The following is a 25,818-nucleotide window of genomic DNA, read 5'->3' as shown; positions in this document are numbered from 1 at the left end:
TTAAGAATATATTGAATAGGACTGGTCCCCGTACAGACCCCTGCGGGACACCACTATTTACCCTCTATTTACCATTCTGAAAACTGACCATTTATTCCTACCCTTTGTTTCTTAACTTTTAATCAGTTACCAATCCATGAGAGAACCTTCCCTCTTATCCATGACAGCTTACATTGCTTAACAGCCTTTGGTGAGGAACCTTGTCAAAGGCTTTCCGAAAATCTAGGTACACTATATCCACTGGATCCCCCTTGTCCACATGCTTTTAATTCCCCCCAAGGAATTCTGGTAGATTGGTGAGGCATGATTTCCCTTTACAAAAACCATGTTGGCTCTTCCCCAACAAATTATGTTCAACTATGTGTCTGACAATTTTGTTCTTTACTATAGTTTCAACCAGTTTGCCCAGTACTGAAGTCAGACTTACCAGCCTGTATTTGCTGGGATCACCTCTGGAGCCCTTTTTAAAAATTGGCATCACATTAGCTATCCTCCAATCATTTGGTACAGAAGCTGATTTAAATGATAGGTTACAGACTACAGTTAGTAGTCCTGCAATTTCACATTTGAATTCCTTCAGAACTCTTGGTGAATACCATCTGGTCCTGGTGACTTATTATGGTTTAGTTTATTAATTTGTTCTATAACCTCCTCTAATGACACCTCAATCTGGGACAGTTCCTCAGATTTGTCACCTAAAAAGAAAGGCTCAGGTTTGGGAATCTCCCTCACATCCTCAACTGTGAAGACCAATGCAAAGAATTCATTTAATTTCTCTGCAATGGCCTTATCGTCTTTGAGTGCTCCTTCAGCATCTCGATTGTCCAGTGGCCCCCACTGGTTGTTTAGCAGGCTTCCTGCTTCTGATGTACTTAAACAAATTTTTGCTATTACTTTTTGAGTCTTTTTGAGGCTAGCTGTTCTTCAAATTCTTTTTTGGCCTTTCTAATTATATTTTTACACTTCATTTGCCAGAGTTTATGCTCCTTTCTATTTTCCTCACTAGGATTTTACTTCCAACTTTTTAAAGGATGCCTTTTTACCTTTCACTGCTTCTTTTACTTTGTTGTTTAGCCACGGTGGAACTTTTCTGGTTCTCTTACTATGTTTTTTAATATGGGGGATAATTTAAGCTGAGCCTCTAATATGGTGTTTTTAAAAAGCTTCCTTGCAGCTTGCAGGGTTTTCACTTTTGGCGCTGTACCTTTTAATTTCTGTTTAACAAACCTCCTCATTTTTGTGTAGTTCCTCTTTCTGAAATTAAATGCCACCGTGTTGGGCTTCTGTGGTGTTAAATTTAATTATATTGTGGTCACTATTACCAAGCAGTCCAGTTATATTCACCTCTTGGACCAGATCCTGTGCTCTACTTAGAACTAAATCAAGAATTGCCTCCCCTCTTGTGGGTTCCAGGACTAGCCGCTCCAAGAAGCGGTCATTAATGGTATCCAGAAATTTTATCTCTACATCCCATCCAGAGGTGACACATACCCAGTCAGCATTGAGATAGTTGAAATCCACCATTATTATTAGTTTTTTATTTTTATAGCCTCTCTAATCTCCCTGAGCATTTCACAGTCACTATCACCATCCTGGTCAGGTGGTCAGTAATATCTCCCTACTACTATAGTCCTATTATTAGAGTATGGAATTTCTATCCATAGAGATTCTGTGGCACAGTTTGATTCATTTACAATTTTTACTTCATTTGATTCTACGCTTTCTTTCACATATAGTGCCACTCCCTCACCAGCACGACCTGTTCTGTCCTTCTGATATATTTTGTACCCTGGTATTACTGTGTCCCATTGATTATCCTCATTCCACCAAGCTTCTGTGATGCCTGTTATATCAATATCCTCATTTAATACCAGGCACTCTAGTTCATCCATCTTATTATTTAGACTCCTAGCATTGGTATATAAGCACTTTAAAAACTTGTCACTTTTTAGCTGTCTGCCATTACATGGTGTAATTGAATGGGACTCTTTTTCATTTGACTGTTTCTCATCAGATCCTACCTGTATTTTATCATCTTCCATCTTCTCCTCCTCTGTTCTACTAGGACATAGAAAATCTCCATTAATAGATCCTCCCCTAAGGGATGTCACTGTCTGAACCATGTGCTCCTCCGCACCTGTTGGCTTTCCCCCAGGCTTTAGTTTAAAAACTGCTCTATGACCTTTTAAGTGCCAGCAGTCTGGTTCCATTTTGGTTTAGGTGGAGCCCATCCTTCCTGTATAGGCTCCCCCTTTCCCAAAAGTTTCCCCAGTTCCTCATAAATCTAAACCCCTCCTCCCTACACCATCGTCTCATCCACGCATTGAGACCCTGCAGTTCTGCCTGTCTATCTGGTCCTGTAAGTGGAACTGGGAGCATTTCAGAGAATGTCACCAGGGAGGTCCTGGACTTCAATCTCTTACCTAGCAGCCTAAATTTGGCCTCCAGGACCTCTCTCCTATCCTTTCCTGTGTCGTTGGTATCTACATGTACCCAGTGATGAGCTGCCAAAATCTTAACAACCGGTTCCCTATAAAAAGTTCTGATTTAAGGGATGTGCCCCAGTATGTATTTTTTGCACCAGCAGGGTTACCATATGTCCATATTTTCCCGGGAGGAATTTTTAAAATTTTAATTTTAAAATTTAAAAATTCCTCCCAAATGGCGATTTAAGAACCAAAAAACCTGACCTGTCTGGGAAAATACGGATGTGTGTTAACCCTGCCTAAAAAGATGGGCCTGAACTAGAAATGAGCTCCGTTTCACAGGTGTGGGTCCCTGCCACTCCCTGGGGGTGTGCTGGGGGACCAGATGTCCCGATTTTATAGGGACAGTCCCGATTTTGGGGTCTTTTTCTTAGATAGGCTCCTATTACCCCCCACCCCCTGTCCTGATTCTTCACACTTGCTGTCTGGTCACCCTAGGGGTGCACATGTGTGGGTCCCAGCTGCTCCCTGCACCCCTCATTGAAGCAGGTGTGCAGGGTTACTGCCCTGGGAACTGCAGGGCACCAGTGGATGTGGGACCAGCTGCAGACAGGGGCGTGGGGCAGGGCTAGCTGGAGGCAGGGGGTGCAGGGCTGGCTGCGGGCAGGGCAGGGGGTGCGGAGCTGGCTGGAGACAGGAGGATGCAGGATTGGCTGGAGCCAAGGGGGTGTGGGGCTGGCTGGAGACAGGGGCAGGCTGAGGGCAGGGCAGGGGGTGCATGCGGCAGGGGTTGGCTGGATACAAGGCAGGGGGTGCAGGGCCGGCTGCAGACAGGGCAGGGAATCGTGCGGCAGGGGCTGGCTGTGGGCAGGGGCTGGCTGCGGGCAGGGCAGGGAGTGCATGTGGCAGGGTCTGGCTGCGGGCAGGGCAGGGGGTGTGGGGGTGGCTGGAGACAGGGGCTGGCTGCAGGCAGAGGGTACGGCAGAGGCTGACTAGAGGTAGGGGCTGGCTACAGGCAGGGCAGGGGGGGTGCAGGGCTGGCTGGAGACAAGGGCTGGCTGCGGGCAGGGCAGGAGGTGTGTGTGGCAGGCATTGGCTGGATACAGGGCAGGGGGTGCGGCAGGGGCTGGCTGTGGGCAGGGGCTGGCTGTGGGCAGGGCAGGGGGTGCATGTGGAAGGGGCTGGCTGCGGGCAGGGCAGGGGGTGCGGGGGTGGCTGGAGACGGGCTGGCTGCGGGCAGGGCTGGGGGTGTATGCGGCAGGGGCTGGCTGCAGGCAGTGGGTGCGGGGGTGGCTGGAGATGGGCTTGCTGCAGGCAGGGGGTGCGGCAGGGGCTGCTGCGGGCAGGGGGTGCAGGGGTGGCTGGAGACAGGGGCTGGCTGCGGGCAGGGCAGGGGGTGCGGCAGGGGCTGGCTGGAGGCAGGGGGTGCGGGGGTGGCTGGAGGGAGGGCAGGGGTGACTGGAGACGGGGGCTGGCTGCAGGCAGGGGCTGGCTGGAGGCAGGGCAGGGGGTGCGGGGATGGCTGGAGGCAGGGCAGGGGGTGCGGGGGTGGCTGCGGGCAGGGTGCGGGGCTCACGGGGAGAGCAGCAGGACACCGCCCAGGCCCAGCAGAGCAGCCGGGGACCCACCAGGCAGCAGCGGGAGCCCCAGGGCCAGGGGAGCAGCAGCAGCACCAGGGCTCGTGCCCAGGGCCAGTTGGCAGCCCACTTGGCTCCTGAAGCGCAGCGCCCCCGGCGGCCAGAGGAGGAATTACATCACTTCCGGGCCAGAGCCCATCAAAGCCACAGCGCCCCCCTGCAGCGAAGCAGGTTAACAACCGGCTCTAAAACTGGTTCAAAATTTACAACTGGTTCGCGTGAACCGGTGAGAACCGGCTCCAGCTCATCACTGCATGTACCACAACCACCGGCTGCTCCCCAGCACTACACATAAGTCTATCTAGATGCCTCGAGAGATCTGCAGCCTTCGCACCAGGCAGGCAAGTCACCATGCGGTTCTCCCAGTCATCGCAAACCCAGCTATCTATGTTTCTAGTGATCGAATCCCCCATAACTATTACCTGTCTCTTCCTAATAACGGGAGTTCCCTCCCACAGAGAGGTATCCTCAGGGCGAGAGGACACTACGACATCATCTGGAAGGACAGTCCCAACTATGGGATCGTTTCCCTCTGCTCCAGTTGGATGTTCTCCTTCTCTGAGACTTTCATCCTCCTCAACAGCACAGAGGCTGTCAGACAGGGGGTGGGACTGTTCTACTGTGTCCCGGAAAGTCTCATCTATGTACCTGTCTGTCTCCCTTAGCTCCTCCAGCTCAGCCACTCTGGTCTCCAAAGCCCGTACACGGTCTCTGAGGGCCAGGAGCTCCTTGCACTGAATGCACACATATGACATCTGCCGTAGGGCAGGTAATCATACATGCTGCATTGGGTACAATAAACTCGATAGCCCCCACCCTGTTGCTGGACCTCTGCCTGCATTCTCTTTTTGCTCCTGAAGCTCGTTCCTTTGTTGTTGCTTTGTTTTATCAGGAGGTGGTTTGGGCTTTAAATTTAAAGAATGTTAAGTGTATTTAACCCCGCGGCTCACACTCCCTGCTCTAAACTCCCTCTTAAAACTCCCCTGTTAGCTGCTCCTATTCGCTAGCTCCTCTGGTTGCTTACGAGCAGGCTTTTTAAAGCCCGGGTCCTCCTGAATAGTCCCGCCCCCTGGTTAAAGGTTGATGGGGGCTAAATGGCTTAGGGATCACAGCCTCCTTAAGCAGCTCTCAGCCTTGCCTAGCAGCCCGCTAGGCTCAGCACACACATGGTCAGCACAAACAAACAGACCAGACCACACAGTATATTTCAATCACACTACAGACAACTGGCAGCTGTTGAGCAGGGCTTAGGGCCTTATACGCCACCCCCCCTTCACCATAATATCTCAGGGCCTCACTGACCCTCCTAACTCCTGGGAGGCAGGGCAGGCTCCTGTCCCCATTGTACAGATGGGGAACTGAGGCACGGAGATGCTCAGGGTCCGTCTGCGCAGCAAAAACCCTGTGGCAGCATCTCCGAGCCCAGCTCTGCTGCCTGGGGTTTGCGCCGTGGTGCTAAAGTAACAGTGTAGATGCTCGGGTGCAGCCTGGGCTCTGAGACCCTCCCCCTCCCCGGGTCTAGAGCCTGGACCTGAACATCGACCTGCTGGTTTTAGCCCCGCAGCTGGGCTCTGAGACTCGGTGCCGCAGGGTGTTTCTGCTGGAGCCGTACTCAGAGGGACTTGCAGGCAGTCTGTGGCAAAGCAGGGACTTGCCCCCCGGTCTCTCCAGACCTAGGCCAGTGTCCTAGGTTACGGGGCCTCCCTTCCTCATCAGCAGCTCTCGTTAGGCGGGGGCACTGTAAAGACACAGATCTCCCTGAATGCTCTCAGTCCTGCGGGGTTGGGGGACCAATTGGAATTATCCAGCGTTAACACGACGATGGGGGACAAGCACCAGGGGATGGTCACGAGTGGCCAGGGCCTCTGTTTTACGTCTCATCCATCCACAGCAGCTCCAGCTGCACAGCGCCCCCTAGTGCCGTGCTGGGATACCGGTGTCAGGGCCGACTCCAAGGTGTGAGCGCCCCCTGCTGCTGACCAGCACCCAGGTTTTCTTTGAGTGTCTCCCGTCCAAGCGCTAACCAGGCCAAGCCCGATTAGAGAACTGCTGGGCTGACACCTGCAGGGCCTGCTGCAGAGTTGCTGCTAATGGGCCGTGATTCTCTCCCTCCAGACTGAGAGCAACGGCTGCTTTTCCAGAGAGGTGGGGACGGCTCCCTTCAACCTGACCCACTCTGGCTACAAGAGGAGCCTCCAGGCCAAGGCCTCTCTCATGGAGGAGGGGACAGGTGGGACTGAAATCAAGCACACATGCACGCCCCCAGGCAGCCCCCAGCAGTAAACATCCAGAGACAGAGGGGTCTCACTTGCACATGTGGTAATGTCGTTTGTACCCCAGCTGCTTTAGAGATGGGCCCAAGAGGTAGCGTTTGGGGGTTGGATCTGGGGTTTTGGTTCAGCCCATCTCTGGATTGATCCCTCATGAGGAGTTCAGACCTGGGTACATTCATGCAAAGACTAAACAGCCTCCCGCGAGAGGCCTCTGGCTTTGGACTGAGCTGGCAGAGTGGAGTGAAGGCCCAGCCTGTGTCGCTGGGTCCTGAGTCACAGCCTCAGTGACGTTAGCGCTTAGCGTTCAAAACTGCAAGTGCTAATTGCTTATTAATGACCCCAGATAACTCCATATTTAACCCAGAAGAATCCTGATTTCCAGAGCAGTTGACACCCATTTGGCTGAAAACTGTAACTGTGGGGTGGCTACAGCGTTACCCTTGGGTGCTGACATCAGCGATGGCGAAGTGGCTGGAGGAGAGCGGGTCCAGAATGGCAACGGGTCACTGGGCACTTCTGAAAACGGCCCTTTCTGGGGGCAGGCACTGTGCCGAGAGGCCTGTGTGCGGGGTCAGCTCTGGGGCTGTTCAGTTAAGAGCGCTCTGCTGGGGAAAGGGCCGCAGCGCAGGAGAGCCTGCTGGCAAATGTCAAGTGGCTGGTTTGGGATTAAGCCCCATGGGAAGGTGGATCTAAATTTTCTAGTTTCCAGATTCCCCAGGAAAATCCTTCTCCGACCCCAGCCAAACTTTCCAAATTCTCCACCAAGATCACACCCTCCAGCCCATAGCGAGAGGGGGTAGAAATGGCTGCATGTATTGTTATGGAGAGAAATCTGGGACGTAGCCTGAACTCTGGTGTCGTTCCCAGCACCTTCTTCCTATCGTCCCTCCCTCTCCTGCTAGGGGTGGAGCTCAACGCAACCAAGAGCTGCAAGATCACATCTGAAATCGCTACCGTGACCTTTGAGGACGCTGACACTACCTACAAGGCTGGAATCCCCTACACTGGCAAGGTAACAGGAGTACCAGTGTGACAGAGTGGAATATGTCTGAACCAAACTGTAACCTCCATTTACACTGACTGTTTGCCAGATGTGCTGCACTTCTGGTGCACATGTTCCCCATGCACTGGAGATCAGAATGCTTTAGCTGTGTGCTCCATGTCCTCAAGCCCCCTCTTACCGAGGGCACAATGGGGGTTAAGCAACCAGTCAACCCTCAGTTCCTTCTCAGGGCCTCTGGCTGTGAGACCAAGCCAGCAGCAGTGTCTGGTCTCCTGCTCCGCTGAAATTTTTCTCTTTATGTTTTGTAAATAGTAATTTTTGATAGTTAACAATTTTTACTGGAGATAGTGGTTTAGTTAGTTTAGCTGAACTCTCCTGTTTTAGGAAGGATTTGAGTCTTGGACACCCTCTCCTTGGAGCAAAGAATGTCAGCCATGCTTACAGGGTGGGGGAGTCTAGCTGGGAAGCAGGGACTCTGAAAAACACTTGGGGATCGAAGACAAACTCCCAGTGTGCCAACGGGGCCAAAAGAGCTAATGCAATCCTGGGATGTATAAACAGGAGACTCTCGAGTAGGAATAGACAGGTTCTGTTACCTTTATATTTTTCACTTGTGTGTCCACTGCTGGAACACTGTGTCCAGTTCTGGTTCCCACAATTCAACAAGGATAATGATAAATTGAAGAGGGTTCAGAGAAGAGCCCCAAGAATGGCTGAAATATTAGAAATCATACATTATAGTGAGAGACTCAAAGAGCTGCATCTATTTATCTTAACAAAGAGAAGGTTAAGCGGTGACTTGATTACAATTTGTAAGTATCAACATCGGGAACAAATATTCAATAATGGGCTCTTCAATCTAGCAGAGAAAGGTCTAACACAATCTGGAAGTTGAAGCTAGACAAATTCGAACTGGAAATCAGGTGTACATTTTTTATAGTGAGGGTAATTAACTAACAATTTACTGAGGGCTGTGGTGGATTCTCCATCCCTGACAATTTGTAAATGAAGATGGGATGATCTAACAGATCGGCTCTGGGAATTATTTTGGGGCAGTTCGCTGGCCTGTGCTATGCAGGATATCAGACTGGATGATCACAATGATCCCTTCTGGCCTTGGAATCCATGAATCCTGGTATGGGGGGGTAGGGCTCTGAGATGAGCAGTTGCTGTCTTCTCCAGGTACAGGGGGGTTTAGTCCCCAGGATTTAAATTATGTCCCTTACGTGGATCTGCCATGCCGGGAACAACAGACACTCTAAGTGTCTGTATTGCTTGGGTACACAGACACACATTAGAGAGCTGTGCAGGGACTTCAGAGGCCTCCCAAAACGGGCTGTGAAATCCAGGGAGACTAGACTGAAAGTATTTCTCCTGGAGAAGTCTAGGAGTCCAGGCTCCGTCCCTAAAGAGATGCAAGATCCTCCCAGGACCGGTCACCCTTGAGTAAAAAGTACCCTGGTAGCCATCTCTTCAGCCTCTAAGGCTGTGCCTGCCCCGGTTAGCAACCTCGAGTGTGATGTACACTGTCAGGGTTTCTTCCCCACTCTGAACTCTAGGGTACAGATGTGGGGACCCGCATGAAAGACCCCCTAAACTTATTCTTACCAGCTTAGGTTAAAAACTTCCCCAAGGTACAAACTTTGCCTTGGCCTTGAACAGTATGCTGCCACCACCAAGCGTTTAAACAAAGAACAGGGAAAGAGACCACTTGGAGACGTCTTCCCCCAAAATATGCCCCCAAACCCTATACCCCCTTTCCTGGGGAGGCTTGAGAATAATATCCTAACCAATTGGTTACAAAATCATCAAAAACCCAAACCCCTGGATCTTGGAACAATGGAAAAATCAGTCAGGTTCTTAAAAGAAGGATTTTATTTAAAAAAAAAAAGAAAGGTAAAAAGCATCTCTATAAAATCAGAATGGAAAATACTTTACAGGGTATTCAGATTCAAAACACAGAGGATCCGTCTCTGGGCAAAATCTTACAGTTACAGAAAACAGGAATAAACCTCCCTATTAACACAGGGAAAATTCACATAAAACAACAGATAAACTAATTCGCCTTGCCTGGCTTACCTATACTGGTTGCAATATTGGAGACTTGGATTAGGATGGGTTGGAGAAGATGGATTCTGTCTGGCCTCTCTCAGTCGCAAGAGAGAACAACCACGTAAGCAAAGAGAACAAACAAAAGTCCTCCCCCCCCCGCCCCGAGTTGAAAGTATCTTGTCCCCTTATTAGTCCTTTGAGTCAGGTGCCAGCCAGATTAGCTGAGCTTCTTAACCCTTTACAGGTAACAGGATGTTGTCTCTGGCCATGAGGGATTTTATAGCACTTTATACAGAAAGGTGGTTATCCTTCCCTTTATATTTATGACAGACACCATCCTGCCAAGGGCATGGGAGTAGATCTCCTCCTCAGGTGCCTGCTAAGTCACCTCTTTCTTTGTGACTTAAGAAGGGCAGCTCGAGGCCAATCCCTGTTCCCTCTGACGCCCAAAGAGAAGGAGTCCTGAGTCCTTAGTTCCTCTGGTGACTGATCCCTTGGCACTGCAGACAGGACTTGGTGTCTAATGGGGTCCCTCAAGCATCAATCCTGGGTCCAGTACTACTCAGTATTGTAATTTAATGACTTGGATAATGGAATGGAGAGTGTGCTTATAAAATTTGCTGATGACACCAAGCTGGGAGGGGTTGCAAGCACTTTGGAGGACAGGATTAAAATTCTAAACAACTCTGACAAATTAGAGAATGGGTCTGAAATCAATAAGATGTAATTAATTAAAGACAAGTGCAATGTACAACACTTAGGGAGTTGAAATCAAATGAACAACTACAAAATGAGGAATACCTGGCTAGATGATAATACTGCTGGAAAGGATGTGCGAGTTACAGTCAATCACAAACTGAATACAAGTCAACAGTGTGATGCAGTTACAAAAAGGGCTAATATAATTCTGAGGTGTACTGACAGGAGTGCTGAATGTATAGCACGGGAGGTAACTGTCCCACTCCACTCGGCACTGGTGAGACCTCAGCTGCAATACTGTGTCCAGTTCTGGGTGCCACGCTTTAAGAAAGATGTGGATAAATTGGAGACAGTCCAGAGGAGAACAACAAAAATGATCAAAGGCAAATGTCCTGCCATATGAGGAAAGGTTAAAAAACTGGGCATATTTAATCTGAAGAAAAGAAGGCTGATGGGGGACCTGATGACAGTCTTCAAATATGTTAAGGGCTGTTATAAAGAGGATGGAGATCAATTGTTTCCATCTCCACTGAAGGTCAGACAAGGAGTAATGGACTTAATCTGCTGCAAGGGAGATTTAGGGTTAGTTATGAGGAAAAACTTTCTAACTATAAATTCACTTAAGCTCTGGAACACATTTCCAAGCGTGGTTGTGGAAACCCCATCACTGGAGGTGTTTAAGAACAGGTTGGGCAAACATCTGTCAGGGATGGTCTTGTCTAGGTTTACTTGATCCTGCCTCAGTGCAGGGGGCTGGACTAGATGGACTAGGAACCTCTCAATGTTCCTTCCAGCCCTACATTTCTGTGATTCCATGATGTTCCTCAGACACCCTTAAGATCAGCCCATCCATTAGAAGAAGAGTTTTCAGCCTCCTCTTCTTCTTGTGAGGGTAGTGAAGGGGGCTCACTATTCTGTTCTGCTAGGATACACTTTTTTGAACCTTATGTATTAGAGAAAGCCTTTAGTAATAAGGGTAGATATAGGTATGATAGCACTAGACCGGGGGGGCAAACTTTTTGGCCCGAGGGCCACATCTGGGTGGGGAAATTGCATGCAGGGCCATGAATGTAGGGCTGGGGTAGGGGGTTGGGGTGCGGGAGGGAGAGCGGGGTATGGGAGGAGGTGCATGTGCAGGAAGAGGCTCAGGGCAAAGGGTTGGGGCACAGGAGGGGTCCAGGGTGTACGAGGGGGCTCAGGGCAGGGGGCTGGGGTGCAGGGAGGGATGCGGAGTGCAGAAGGAGGCTCAGAGCAGGGGGGTGGGGTGCAGGAGGGGTGCGGGATGCACAAGGGGGCTCAGGGCAGGGGGTTGGGGTGCAGGAGGGGTGCGGGGTGTACGAGGGGGCTCAGGGCAGGGGGTTGGGGTGCAGGCTCCAGCTCAGCGCCGCTTACCTTGAGCAGCTCAGAAAATCAAACAGGACAAAGCCTTGGTCATACTGGCAGCCCCAGCTTGGCCAGACAATACTGGCATCCAGAACTCAAATCTCTGCCACTGACCCCTCCAGTTGCACTACCTCTGTTCTTCACCCAGACCTGATATCCCTGTATCTGATAGCATGGAAACTGCCTGGTTACTGGACGTAGAAAAAACTTGTTTTGCAGATGTACAAAATATCCTAGTTCAGAGTAGAAACAGTCCAGTAGGTGTACCTAGGCTGCGATGTGGACACACCTCTCTGCATGGTCATCTCAACACAATCTGCCCCCAACAGGGCCATCAATTCCTGATATACTTCAATATTTGCTGTCCTTGAAAACATCTGGCCCATCTGTGAGCTCAATATGGGTTCATCTGGTGGTGAACTTGGTGCATCATCCACCAGCAAAACATTATACAGTTTTCTCTCATCGTCTAGTAAGCAAGATTTTAAGGGGACTTATCAGAGTCTTTCTCCTGGAGCAACAGCTTCCTCCATCATAGGACCTTAATATGGTGCTTATCTGTCTGATGGACCATCTGTTTGAGCTGGTCTACATTGGTCTATGAAGACTTCATTCCTCATAACATTTACATCAGCTCATAGGGTTGGCAGATTACAAGGTCATCATAGACTGTCTTTCATAAAGATAATGTGGCATTTAAACCACATCCTAAATTTCTCTCAGAAGCGGTTTCAGGCGATCATTTAAACCATTTAATACCTTTATCTGTATTCTTTCCTAAGCCCCGTTCCTTGAGAGGTGAAGTGGCCTTACATGTTAGATGTCCTTCAAGCCCTGTCCTTCTATCTGGAAGACAGAGCTTGAAGGGGTAGGGATAGATAACAAGACAGAAAGTATCCAAATACATCTATGTAAATCCATAGTATGTCCCCATCTTAAATACTGTGTACAGATCTGGTTGCCCCATCTCAAAAAAGATACACTGGAATTGGAAAGGGTTAAGAAAGGGCAACTAAAATGATTAGGGGCACGGAATAGCTTCCGTATGAGGAGAAATTAAAAAGACTGTGACTTTTCAGTTTGGAAAAGAGACGCCTAAGCGGGTGATAAGATAGAGGTCTATAAAATCTTGACTGGTGTGGAGAAAGTAAATAAGGAATTGTTATTTACTCTGTCACATAATGCGAGAACTAGGGGTCAACCAATGAAATGAATAGGCAACAGTTTAACACAAACAAAAGGAAGTTCTTCTTCACACAATGCACAGTCAACTTGTAGAACTCTTTGCCAAGGGATGTTGTGAAGGTCAAAACAGGGTTCAAAAAGAACTAGATAACTTCATGGAAGATAGGTCTAGTGATGGGTATTAGCCAGGATGGGCTGGGATGCAAAACCATGCTCCGAGTGTCCCTAACCTCAGTTCACCAGAAGCTGGGAGTGGACAACAGGTCACTTGATGATTACCTGTTCTGTTCATTCCCTCTGAAGCACCTGGCATTTGGCCACTGTCGGAAGACAGGATACTGGGCTAGATGGACCAATGGTCTGACCCAGTATGGCCATTCTTATGAATAGGACAAAGCCTTTCAGGGTATCTCCTAGGCTATTTATTTCTATAGCTGAGATGTCAAAGGGTCAAGGAATTTTGATTCAGAGGATTTCCAAGTGGGTGTCCAGTTGCATTAAACTAGCTTATGAGACAGAATTTAGAACAATCATGACAGGTTAAATTACATTCCATCAGGCAGCTTCCACTGCTTCCTTGTAGGGTGTTTCTTTAACTGATGTATGTAGCTGCTACATGGGGTAGCGTACATACTTTTACCAAAAAAAAAAAGAGTACCTGTGGCACCTTAGAGACTAACAAATTTATTTGAGCATAAGCTTTCGTGAGCTACAGCACATTTCATCGGATGCATTTACCAGACAGTACTCGATTGTGAAAGCATCTCCTTCTGATGGTTGGTTCGATAGAGATGCATGATAGAATGTTTCAGTAGACTCACTCCTCTCCACCTTTATGATACACTGTGAGTCACCAGAAGTGGAGCAAATATAGACAAGCACTTGATGGAGAAAAGGAAGTTACGTACCTGCTAATAACTGGAGTTTTTGAGATGTGTTGTTTAAATATGCTGCACAATCCACCCCCCTTTCCCCGTTACTGACAAGTCTATTGTTATGGTCTTGACAATTGGGGTGGAGCTGAGGGGAGGAGGTTTAGTGGGGGAGGTTTAGGTTGGATATTAGGAAAATCTTTTTCACTAGGAGGGTGATGAAGCACTGGAATGGGTTACCTAGGGAGGTGGTGGAATCTTCTTCCTTTGATATTTTTAAGGTCAGGCTTGACAAAGCCCTGGCTGGGATGATTTAGTTGGGGATTGGTCCTGCTTTGAGCAGGGGGTTGGACTAGATGACCTCCTGAGGTCCCTTCCAGCCCTGATATTCTATGATTCTATGAGGGTTGTTTGGTTGCTCCTCCCCCTTTATGCCCTTGGTAAGGGTGTGCCCAAAGGAGGTATGCAGGGCGCAGGCACAACCAATGGCCACTGGAGGCTAAAGCATTCAGATCTGCATCACATGGGGCAGATACGCACCCCCCAGAAGTGGAGCACATGTAGGCACCACATCTCAAAGAACTCCAGTTACTAACGGGTAAGTACCTTCCCTTTGTATTATGGGCTGTACACACACATAAATTTACCCAAGGCAGATTATCTCATTGCATTCTCGACAGGTGCCTAGCCTAGGAAAAGTGTGTGACACTTTGTTGAAGGACTATCATGGAGAAGATCTCAAGATGGCAATCTAGCACCATCAATATTGATTGTCTCTCAACTACTGACCCACCCCCACAAAACAATGTTATTTCTACAAAAGGGCCCGCAGGCGGGGTGAGCACGTCTGGGGGAGGGGGAAGGAGTTTTCCAGCTGAGCACATGGCAGAAGGGTCCAGAGAGGCTCTACTTAAGAAGAGGCGCTGCTCTGTGCAGCCATGCCGACCATTGCCACATGCCAGAAGGACTGGCTGGGGACAGACAAGGCAGGAGGAATTCTGCCCATCCTCAACTGTTGACAAACCCCAGAGTCAGAGGCAGGATGAGATCAGAATAGAGAAGGGTGCTCATCAGGACGTTTGCTCTTTGGCAAAGATCTGTAACTCTTGAGCCATCTAACAGTAAAGTGACTGTGGTTTAGAAATTCCTTTGTTAACCCCAAGTTCTTTGCTTTTCTACCACGTTGTCCCTAAGGGGTTAATCTTGAATCCCAGAGTGGCCACAGCTCAGGTGAGACTCTGAGAGAATGTGTGCAAGCAAAGCAACTCGGTGGGGTGAGGAGGTCTGAGGCCCTGGTTTCAGGGTTTGAGAGCAGTTGGACTGCAGAGTCCCACATCCCAAGGGAGGGCTCAGTCAAGGGGTCAGACAACCTGTTACCCCTCAGTGCTCACCCCAGCACCCCCAGCTATTCCAGTCCTGCCCCAGCTTCTTCCCAGATCTGCTAATGCCCCTCAGTCCTCAGCCCCAACACCCTATCCCAGCTCTCCTTTTGCCTCTCAGTGTTGGATTGCATTGTCCCTTTCTGCTCCCATCCAGCTCTTCAGCCCCTAGTGGGCAACACTCTCCCAGAAGTCTGCTCCCTTGAGTTGTGAATCTCCCCCTTTCTCTCCCGGCTCAGATGCTCCTGAAGACAGCAGATGGCTCTGCACTGAAGAATGAGAAGCTGCAACTCTTTGTTAGCTACGGAGACGTGAGGCAGGACCAGACCTTCCTGACAGACGAGTCTGGCAGAGCCTCCTTCGAGCTGGACACCTCCGGCTGGACTGGGAGGGTCACTCTGAAGGTAAGTGATGGGCATCCCAACACCTGTGGGGACCCTGCACTCCAGCCTCTGATCATCTCTTTTGGGCTGGACTGGACACCCGCACTTGATGTACGAGGGCACCCAGCACTGGGCCCAGCAACTCAGGGGTTGCTGCATTGCTTCTGTCGGGCTGCTTCATTTGAACCACGGGGGTTTTCCATGTCACTCGTGTTAAGTGCTGAGAAATGTTGTTTTTGCTGCGATTACGCTGTCTAGGCTGCTAAACTGTTACAGCAGCTCAGTGCTTCTGTTCTTGGAGCTCCGGTGTTAGCAGCACTAGCAGAGAGTGCCGAGAGACCACAGGCATGGTTCAGTGGCAAAGGCACTTGGCTAGGTTTATTGTCAGTGAAGCACAGTCCTAGCGCCTTGGCTCCGTGGTTACAGGTACAGTAATGTATGTATGCTCATGACAATGGACCAGCTCAGTCAGCAGTGGGACTGTCTGCTGCTCCCTCAGCTGGACAAAGGTGCCCTTCCTATGACTTCCCCTTTTTTACATTGATGCAAACAAGTTACGTATGAAACTCCTGACATGGTTAGTTACCCACCCTACACCTTGTACCTGCTGGTTCAAACAAAACATCCCCATTCATTACTCTGTCATCCCATTCTTATCTTACTTCAGGTCAGCGTGTTCCTGTACCATCTCCAAGGATTGTGTTTATGCCGTTACTTGAGAACTCTAGGTTAGGGTGTACCTGTGCTAGCCTGTGTTTACATGAACACGTACTACTTCTTAGGAAAGCCCGTGTTTTAGCAATGCTAGTCATATCTTTGCCAAGTTCTTGTACCAGACAGTGGACTTGTAAGCAGGCGTCTGCTTTATGACAGGGCCTGAGTTTTGCTCATAGCATGGCCTGGCTATGCTGACTGTGGTTCAGGCCTCAGATCTTACACCAGGCCCAGTGCTCCAGATTCTCTCTCTTTCTACTCTAACTCTTATGGACACAGGGCAAGGGGTCTTGATGAAGAAATCAGTTAGCAAAACCTGCCCTGCCCCGGCAGCATTCCTGTCCATGCTGGGCACTCTGCATCCCTGATGATCCCCATCGCTCTCTCTATCCCCCAGGGGCAGTTCAAGCAGGTGGATCGCAGTTATGTGTATGGGAGAGTCTCTCCCAGTTACCCGGATGCCTATCGTCACCTGGAGCCCTTCTACTCCAAGAGCCAGAGTTTCCTGAAGATCCGCTCGCTGGGTGGGGTGCTGCCCTGCGACCAGGCCCAGCAGCTCCAGGTGGATTACATCATTGCTAGGGAGGCCCTGGGGAACGTGTCCAGGAGCCTGGATTTCATCTTCCTGGTGAGCCCCATCCTGGGAGACTAAAGTGTGTGTGTGTGTGTGTGTGTGTGTGAGCACAAGGTGTGTGTGTGCATGCGTGTGTGTGAGCATGAGATGCGCTATCAGTCCTGTGACCCCACAACAGGCCAGTGGGCAATAGAACAGTTCCTTTCAACGACAAGGGTGGGGCTAGATCAAGGCGGGGCTTTTCTCCTTTTCCCACTCGGGGCTCTGGTTACAGTCTGGCCTCAAAGTGGGGGCTGGCTGACCTGGGGGGCTGGGAAATAGGATACCTGCCTGAATATGCTTTCTTGCTCCCCTGCCATGGCTCAGTCCATGAAGTGGAGAGGCCGCACCCTGCCCTGACTCCAGCCTGTGTAGCCATCCCCACGTCAGGGATTTTGTCAGCCCCCAATATAGCATCTGCTCAGTGACTCCCGTCTCCTCCTCCGCAGGTCGTGGCCAAGGGAGCCATCACCAGGATCCTCCACAAGGGGCTGGACCTCAGGGAGGGGGCTGGTAAGTGGCAGGGGAGGGGTCACTGCAGGGAGGCCCCTGCTCCCAGGAGCAACTGGGGATCGAGCCCCTGAGCAGGGGCCAGGCTGGGGGAGGGGGCTCTGCCTGCTGGGCCTGACTTCCCCTGGGTGTTTCCCACCATCCCTAGGGCTGAAGGGCTCCTTCTCTGTGGAGCTGCCCATCGGTGCTGAGCTGGCGCCCACTGCCAAGGTGCTGGGTTACACGGTGCTGCCCGATGGTGAGATGGCTGCCGACAGCACCCTGCTGCGCATGGCCAAGTGCCTCCCGAACAAGGTGAGCCTGGGGCTCGGGGCGGAGGAGCCTTTGGGGTGGGGGAATCGCTCCCTGCCACATAACAGGAGCCCTGAGCAGGGGCATCACTGGGTGCCCTCGGCTCCTCCCTTCGCTGGCCTTACAGCAGCGCCAGGGTCGTTGCACCCCCATTCCCCTCCCCCGGGGTGTCTATGAATAACTGCTGCTCCATGAGCCGTCCCATGGGGGCGCTGAATGAGCTTGGGCTGCCTCAACCCCCGACCCCCAGCACCGACTCCCAAAGCCCCAACTCTTCATCCAGTGGGGTCTGGGGCCAGAGTGACCCTCGGTGCCTGCCCTCGCCCCTGCCCTGGCCTGTCTCCTCCTGCCCCTGGGGGTCTGTCTCCCCCGCCCCTCTGACACGCTGTGCCTCCCCAGGTGAAGCTGGCCTTCTCGCAGGACCGGGCCTTGCCGGGCTCAGAGCTCCAGCTGCGGGTGCAGGCTGCCCCCGGGTCCCTGTGCGCCGTCCGCGCCGTGGATCAGAGCGTGCTGCTCATGAAGCCCGAGGCTGAGCTCAGCGTCGACACTGTGAGTCCAGAGCAGCTCAGCCGCTCGCCCGGCCACTTCCCACTCGAGTCCTCCCCCCATGCAGGGAGGGGCGATGCACAGCTGCTGGGGGACCTCGAGGACACCTCTCCCCATCTGAGGGCTTCTCCCATGACATTTGACAGCCCCTAACTCTGGGGGGTCCCCGCTTGCCTTGCCTGTTCTCCCATCAGCCCATGCAGTGCCCCGCTCCCGGCACCCCCTCCCCCCAGCTCTGGCTGGGAACATGGAGCTCGGAGCTGAGATAATGGCCGGGGTAACCGGAGCTCGCTCTCCAGGGCAGAGCTGGTCCCCAGGGGCAGGGGCAGGAGAATTCCCTGCCCCCATGTACAGCAGGGGACAACTGGCCAGCTGCACTATGGGAGGCTCTACCTTCCTCTGCGGTAGCAGGAGTTGCCCCTGCCCAGATAATAGTAAGGAATGGATCTGGGGGAGCTGCAGCAACAGACGCCCCTGCGGGAGATGGAGTTGAGTGCTAGGGCTGGATGGAGGGAGGCATCTGTGCTGGAGGTTGGCCAGGGCAATTGGGGAGGTTTGTGGGGTGATGCATCAGTGAGAGAAGGGACTGGAATTGGGCCCTGGCTTAGCTCACACACCTCATGTTGTCTGTTTATTTTTAGGTCTATAACTTGCTCCCCCGTTTTCCCCAAGGAGACTATCCCGCTGGGGCTCGAGAGCACGAGTCAGGCAATTGTCCATATTTCCCTGAGTACTCTGGATACATGCATCCCTGGTGGCAGCATCACAGCAGGCCCTGGCCTGGCCAGTTTTCTGACAGTGACTCCTACCATTTATTTAAGGTAAAGTAAATGCCTAGGCCAGAGCGTGATGAGGCCACAGTTGCTGAACTGGAGCCTCAGAATCAGAGAGAGAAATATACGTAGGTATTGGGGCCAGATCCCCAGCTGGTGTAAATTGGCACAGCACCATTGGAGTCAATGAAATGACACCGATTATGCTGAGGTCTGGTCGATAGCGAGAGGGACATGGTAGTGCTAGCTTGCCTGAAATACCACCGATCATGAGCAGCTGTTGACTCACCTGTGGACCCTAGAGAGAGCTGAGAAACTCGCCCTCAAGTAGTCTTGTCGCTTCGGTAGAGATCCCAGAGGTTGGTGCTGGGCTATTGCTCCTGAGTGCGTTTCAAGGTCCTGCCTTGTCTCCCACTCCTATCCAGTGTGTCTGTGCAGTGCCAGGAGGGTGAGGGAGGGGCATAGCTTGCAATGCCTTCTGTCTGCTGCCGACGTGCAGCTCTTTGTGTCCATCACACTAAGCCACAAAGGTTCAGTTGAGTGCTTACCCAGGGTCCAGTTGAGGCTGGGGCATAGCAGAGCTATCCGGCTGTTCAGGTAAGGCTGAGATTAGATTGGGGAAAACAACCAGAAGAGATGGCAGAGATTGTATCAGCCCCTCCCACAGGGAGGTCACCCACAAGTTTGCAATGTGCAGGTCACAATGACTCTGTAGCTGCTTTGAGTTGATCAGATAGCAGCAGTAGCCAGGACGGCATTTCTCCATATAAGTCTGACCAAACTGTTGCAACCTTTTCAGTGTGGCGTGGACCTTGCTACCATTATCCAGGCCTTTGTCACCTCAAGACTTGGCTTACTGCATTGTGCCCCACAGGGAATGCACCATCAGTCCATTCAGAGACTTGGGCTGGTGCAGAACTCTGTAGCTGTGGCTAGTGGGGGGGCACAAATGAAAGATTCTGGGGGGGTCACTTGCCCCCCAGACTCCTCAGGATGCCTGTGGTGGGGACGCAGCAGCACTCTCGGTGTGTCTGTGCAGTGCATGGAGTGAGGAAGCCACAAGCAATTCATTCAGACCTGCTAAATCACTCTCTGCGTTTGCTGGAAATAAGCTTTAAGGTTATTCCTGAGTGTTACTTAGTGCTGTATAATATAGCAAAGATGTTACTCTTGCCCCTAAAAAGTTAAAATCTATGTTCTACAATATCTGAGAAGCAAAACCAAGTAAACTTGAAGTTTAAGTGAGCAGTTTTTAATGCCCCGCCCCTCCTCTGAGGTTCTGCCCCCACTCACTCCATACCCCCCTCCCTCTGTCGCTCGTGGTGGGGCCAGAAGGAGTTTAGAGTGCGGGAGAGGGCTCCAGGCTGAGGCAGTGGGTTGAGATGCGAGAGCGGGTGAGGGCTTCAGTTGAGGGGTTTGGGGTACAGGAGAGGGCTCCGGGCTAGAGGGTGCAGCCAAGGAGTTTGGAGTATGGGAGGGGGCTCTGGGCTGAGGCAGGGGGTTGGGGTGTGGGTGGAGGTACAGGCTCTGGGCTGGGGGTGCAGGTTCCAGAGTGGGGTCAGAAATTAGGGGTTCAGGGTGCGGGAGGGGTCTCTGGGCTGGGACTGAGGGGTTCAGAGGGCAGAAGGGGGATCAGGGTTGGGTTGGGGCATGGGGGGGAGTGAGGGCCCTGGCTGGGGGTCTGGACTCGGATGGGTCTAGGAATGAGGAGTTTGGGGAGCAGGAGGGTTCTCCAGGCTGGGATTGAGGGGTTTGGAGGGCGGGAGGGGGATCAGGGCTGGGGCAGGGGGTTGTGGAGAGGGTCAGGGGTGCAGGGTCCGGGAGACATTCACCGCAAGCAGCTCCCAGAAGCAGTGTCATTTCCCCCTTCCGCCCCTCCGGCTCCTACACGGAGGCTCGGCCAGGTGCCTTTGCACACTGCCCCGTCTGCCGGCACTGCCCCTGCAGCTCCCACTGGCCATGGTTCCCGGGGGCAGTGCTTAGGGCAGGGGCAGCAACAGCAGAGGAGCCAGCATGTAGGAGTCAGAGGGGGACATGCCGGCTGCTTCCTGGGAGCCACGCAGCGTGGAGGCTAGTGGTGCTGTCCAGAGATGCCAAAATCCCTTTTTGACCGGGTGTTCCAGTCAAAAACTGGACACCTGGTCACCCTATGCCTCTGGTGGGGACGCCCAGTAGCGAGGACAGCAGCACTCTCCCTATGTCCCTGCAGCCAAGGGGAGGGAGGAAGTAGCAAGGTGGCTGGCTGCTGACTGAGCTCTTCCCCCACACATGGGGCTGCTGCACCTTCTCTGATGCTGGAGTCCCAGCGCTGCTGCCTGCCTTGCAGACCATCTGCCCAGGTGAGTCAGGGAGTGGAGGCAGAGGCAAAATGTGACTCCAGGAGCAGGGAAGGTGCAGCAGCCCCAAGTGGCGGGAGAGGAGCTCAGCCAGCAGCCAGCCACCCTCGTGCTTCCTCCCTCTCTGGGCTGCAGGGACACAGGGAGAGTGCCACAGTGGTGATCAGCAGAGCTGCTGGAGTTGAAGCCCCCTGTGTTAAAAAAGGAGGGGGAAACTGGCTGTGGGGTGTTTTCTGCAGAAGGCCCTCAGTCTAGTTGGGGAATCATAGAGGATTAGGGTTGGAAGAGACCTCAGGAGGTCATCTAGTCCAACCCCCTGCTCAAAGCAGAACCAACCCCAACTAATCATTCCAGCCAGGGCTTTGTCAAGCCGGCCTTAAGACCTCTAAGGATGGAGATTCCACCACCTCCCTAGGTAACGCATTCCAGTGCTTCACCACCCTCCTAGTGAAATAGTGTTTCCTAATATCCAGCCTAGACCTCCCCCACTGCAACTTGAGACCATTGCTCCTTGTTCTGTCATCTGCCACCACTGAGAAGAGCTGAGCTCCATCCTCTTTGGAAGGTAGTTGAAGGCTGCTATCAAATCCCCCCTCACTCTTCTCTTCTGCAGATAAAATAAGCCCAGTTCCCTCAACCTCTCCTCGTAAGTCATGTGCCCCAGCCCCCTAATCATTTTCATTGCCATCCGCTGGACTCTCTCCAATTTGTCCACATCCTTTCTGTAGTGGGGGGCCCAAAACTGGATGCAATACGCCAGATGTGGCCTCACCAGTGCCAAACAGAGGAGAATAATCACTTCCCTCGATCTCCTGGCAATGCTCCTACTAATGCACCAGAAACCTGAGTCACCAGAACATGTTGACCTTCGAGGTCGATAGATGCTGCAAGGCCCATCTGTTTCTCTGGCACTTGGGGATGGGTTTGGGGAGGGCAGAGTGGCATGATAGTGAGTGGGGTATTTTGTCGAATTGAATTGCTATTTTGTTCATTGCATTGTCCAGGTTGAGCCGTGTGGCGGGGAGGGTTGTTTGTGTCATGAGTTGCTGTTATGAGAGCATCTGGACTTTAGAAGACTTGCCTCCTCTCATCCAAGCAAACTCACAGATATAGAAGCACACTCTTGGGACTGCTAGTATTTCAGCTTTATTGCTTCATAGTTACTTTCCCCTTTAATGGCCAGCAAAATACAGCCCCTTACTGCCTCTTGTGCAGTTTTTTGCTGGTTGTATTGTTTTCCCTTCTTTCCTTTTTCCCAGGATGCGGCTTTGAAAATTCTCACCAATGCCAACACCAAGAAACCTTTTATCTGCCCTGATATTCCGATCTTCAGATTCAGCAGTCAACCCAACTTTAAGCACGGCCCGCCGGGAAGGCCAATGGGTGAGCTCCCATCCTTCTTGTTTCTGAAATTCTCCCTGAAGACCCAGAAATGGGATTGGTCAGGCTGGGGAAAGCCCTCAGAGTCGCTGGGGAGAGAGCTCTATGAAACCGTCTGCCCGGAGTGAAGCAGCACTCAGAAAAGCCAGCCCATGTTGATGGTGGGTTACAGAGAATGTGTCTCAATGGCGTTAGAGAGAGCACTGACCACCTTCATGCAGAGCCCTGAACTCAGTTTTGGTTGTTGCTCCTGAGCTGAGGAAGGCCTAGAGAAGGGCAATACAGTTGGGGGATTTCATGGCAGAACGAAGGTTGTTTAGTCTAGAAAAAAAGAAGAGAAGGAGGGGACTTTGCTGAGATGTTTCAGATTCTGATGGATTTAGAGGAAAGAGCTCAGTCCCTGCTTTGGATCCTGCCCCACAATATGAGACCCAGGGGACATTTGCTTGAATGAACAGACAGCTGGGAGATTTAGAACAAATAGAAATAAATTCTGGGGGATTCACTGAAGCTTCAGGAGTTGTGGAGTCAGATACTGTGGCCACAGAGGGCCTGTCTCCACTGCTAGTAAACACCTGTGGCTGGCTTATGTCAGCTGACTCACGGGGCTCAAACTATGGGGTTGTTTAATTGCAGTGTAGACATTCAGGCTCAGGCTGGAGTCTGGGCTCCGGGACCCTCCCCCACGCAGGGCCTCAGAGTCCAGGCTGCAGCCTGCACCTGAATGTCTACACCTCAGTTAAACAGCCCTGGAGCCCGAGCCCTGCAAGCCTGAGTCAGCTGACACAAGGCAGCCACGGAAATATACTCAGAGAGCTGGAGCTGTGCAAGGCTATCAAATCTCTTCCTTCAGGACATCAGCTAATCACTGCAGGGGTCAGGAAGGGCTCATGACTGGTTTGTTTATTTTGATCTGTTCCCAGCTTGGACCAACAGCCGGGACCAGATGTAAACTTTATAAACTGCACAATAATCAGACCCACCTAATGTCAGAGCCACTGCCAGGGCATTCCCACTCCACATAAACCCAAGTTACAATCCCTACTCCCAGCCCATCAGAGAGGGGCAGGATCTCGGATACCTAGATCCCAAACCACAGAGAATTTTATAGATTCGAACAAATACTTCGAATGACAACCAGAAATGAACTGGAGGCCCGTGCTGTCTCTGAAGCCCATTCCACAGAGCACCCCCAAGCAAGCAGACAGCCACCTTCCGCACTCTCGAAGGGATTCCCCCCTGCTCTGTCCTGGACAGCTAGTGCATTCTGAGTATTTTTTCTTCCTCTGACATTAACCACAGCCAGGATCCTGGAGTAGGTGGTCAGTGTTTTGATTCAATCTGGGGAATTCTGGGGTATGTCTAATCCAAGAGGCAGCAGCCAGTGGGGATGTCCTTCTACATTATACCTGCTTTATTGCCACTTGGGAAAATGTCTAACGCTATGTGGGGGAGGGGAGAGTATTGTTGTGTCTAACACTGTGAGGGGGAGGGGTGTTGGTGTGGGGGGGCGTTACTGAGTCTAACGCTGTGAGGGGAAGCGGTATTGATGTGTGTGAGGGGCGGGCGTTGCCGTGTCTCATGCCGTAGGGGGGCGGGGTGTTGGGGTGTGTGAGGGGCGGCCGTTGCCGTGTCTAACATCATGGGGGGGCGGGGTGTTGGTGTGTGTGAGGGGCGGGCGTCGCCATGTCTAGCACCGTGGGGGGGGCGGGGTGTTGGTGTGTGTGAGGGGCGGTCGTTGCCATGTCTAACGCTGTGGGGGGGTGGGGTGTTCGTGTGTGTAAGGGGCGGGCGTTGCTGTGTTTAACACCGTGGAGGGGAGGGGTGTTGGTGTGTGTGAGGGGCGGGCGTTGCCGTGTGTCACGCCGTGGGGGGGGCGGGCGTCGCCGTGTCTAACGCCGTGGGCCACCCCCGGGGTGTTGGTGTGTGTGAGGGGCAGGCGTTGCCATGTCTAACGCCGTGGGGGGGCGGGGTGTTGGTGTGTGTGAAGGGAGGGCGTTGCCGTGTCTCACGCCGTGGGGGGGCGGGGTGTTGGTGTGTGTGAGGGGCGGGCGTCGCCGTGTCTAACACCATGGGGGGCGGGGTGTTGGTGTGTGTGAGGGACGGGCGTCGCCATGTCTAACGCCGTGGGGGGGCGGGGTGTTGGTGTGTGTGAGGGACGGGCGTCGCCGTGTCTAACGCCGTGGGGGGGCGGGGTGTTGGTGTGTGTGAGGGACGGGCGTCGCTGTGTCTAACGCCGTGGGGGGGCGGGGTGTTGGTGTGTGTGAGGGGAGGGCGTTGCCGTGTCTAACGCCGTGGGGGGGCGGGGTGTTGGTGTGTGTGAGGGACGGGCGTCGCCGTGTCTAACGCCGTGGGGGGGCGGGGTGTTGGTGTGTGTGAGGGGAGGGCGTTGCCGTGTCTCACGCCGTGGGGGGGGCGGGGTGTTGGTGTGTGTGAAGGAAGGGCGTTGCCGTGTCTCACGCCGTGGGGGGGGCGGGGTGTTGGTGTGTGTGAGGGACGGGCGTCGCCATGTCTAACGCCGTGGGCTGCCCCCGGGGTGTTGGTGTGTGTGAGGGGAGGGCGTTGCCATGTCTAACGCCATGGGGGGGCGGGGTGTTGGTGTGTGTGAGGGGCGGGCGTTGCCATGTCTAACGCCGTGGGGGGGCGGGGTGTTGGTGTGTGTGAGGGGAGGGCGTTGCCGTGTCTCACGCCGTGGGGGGGCGGGGTGTTGGTGTGTGTGAGGGACGGGCGTCGCCATGTCTAACGCCGTGGGGGGGCGGGGTGTTGGTGTGTGTGAGGGACGGGCGTCGCCGTGTCTAACGCCGTGGGGGGGCGGGGTGTTGGTGTGTGTGAGGGACGGGCGTCGCCGTGTCTAACGCCGTGGGGGGGCGGGGTGTTGGTGTGTGTGAGGGGAGGGCGTTGCCGTGTCTAACGCCGTGGGGGGGCGGGGTGTTGGTGTGTGTGAGGGACGGGCGTCGCCGTGTCTAACGCCGTGGGGGGGCGGGGTGTTGGTGTGTGTGAGGGACGGGCGTCGCCGTGTCTAACGCCGTGGGGGGGCGGGGTGTTGGTGTGTGTGAGGGACGGGCGTCGCCGTGTCTAACGCCGTGGGGGGGCGGGGTGTTGGTGTGTGTGAGGGGAGGGCGTTGCTGTGTCTCACGCCGTGGGGGGGCGGGATGTTGGTGTGTGTGAGGGGAGGGCGTTGCCGTGTCTAACGCCGTGTGGGGGAGGGCTCTTGGTGTGGGTGAATGTGGAGGGGGTAGTGTACCTAGTGGTGTTTTTGTGAGGGGGAGGGGCATTGTTGCAGGTAGGAGGGTTGGTGTGGGGGAAAGGCCTCTGTGCCCCTAGAGATGCATGGGGGGAAGGGCCTGGATGTGCCTGAAGCTG

The 25,818-nt window shown here is 52.8% G+C and overlaps 1 protein-coding gene across 1 annotated transcript in view; it reads left to right on the top strand.

Annotated features, from left to right (window-relative positions):
- The window catches only part of LOC144257829 (alpha-2-macroglobulin-like protein 1), a 71,274-nt gene that overhangs the window by 10,978 nt on the left and 34,478 nt on the right, over window positions 1–25,818 (top strand). Inside the window, exons 9-16 of the mRNA XM_077805999.1 lie at window positions 6,185–6,293; window positions 7,239–7,348; window positions 15,149–15,313; window positions 16,404–16,634; window positions 17,069–17,132; window positions 17,278–17,423; window positions 17,820–17,969; window positions 18,608–18,674. Coding sequence (XP_077662125.1) covers window positions 6,185–6,293; window positions 7,239–7,348; window positions 15,149–15,313; window positions 16,404–16,634; window positions 17,069–17,132; window positions 17,278–17,423; window positions 17,820–17,969; window positions 18,608–18,674 — 1,042 coding nt within the window. The remainder of the gene's footprint in view (window positions 1–6,184; window positions 6,294–7,238; window positions 7,349–15,148; window positions 15,314–16,403; window positions 16,635–17,068; window positions 17,133–17,277; window positions 17,424–17,819; window positions 17,970–18,607; window positions 18,675–25,818) is intronic.

This window comes from Eretmochelys imbricata, chromosome 27 (assembly GCF_965152235.1).
Source record: "Eretmochelys imbricata isolate rEreImb1 chromosome 27, rEreImb1.hap1, whole genome shotgun sequence".
Taxonomy (NCBI): Eukaryota; Metazoa; Chordata; order Testudines; family Cheloniidae; genus Eretmochelys; species Eretmochelys imbricata.
This window is presented reverse-complemented; position numbering and strand designations above follow the sequence as displayed.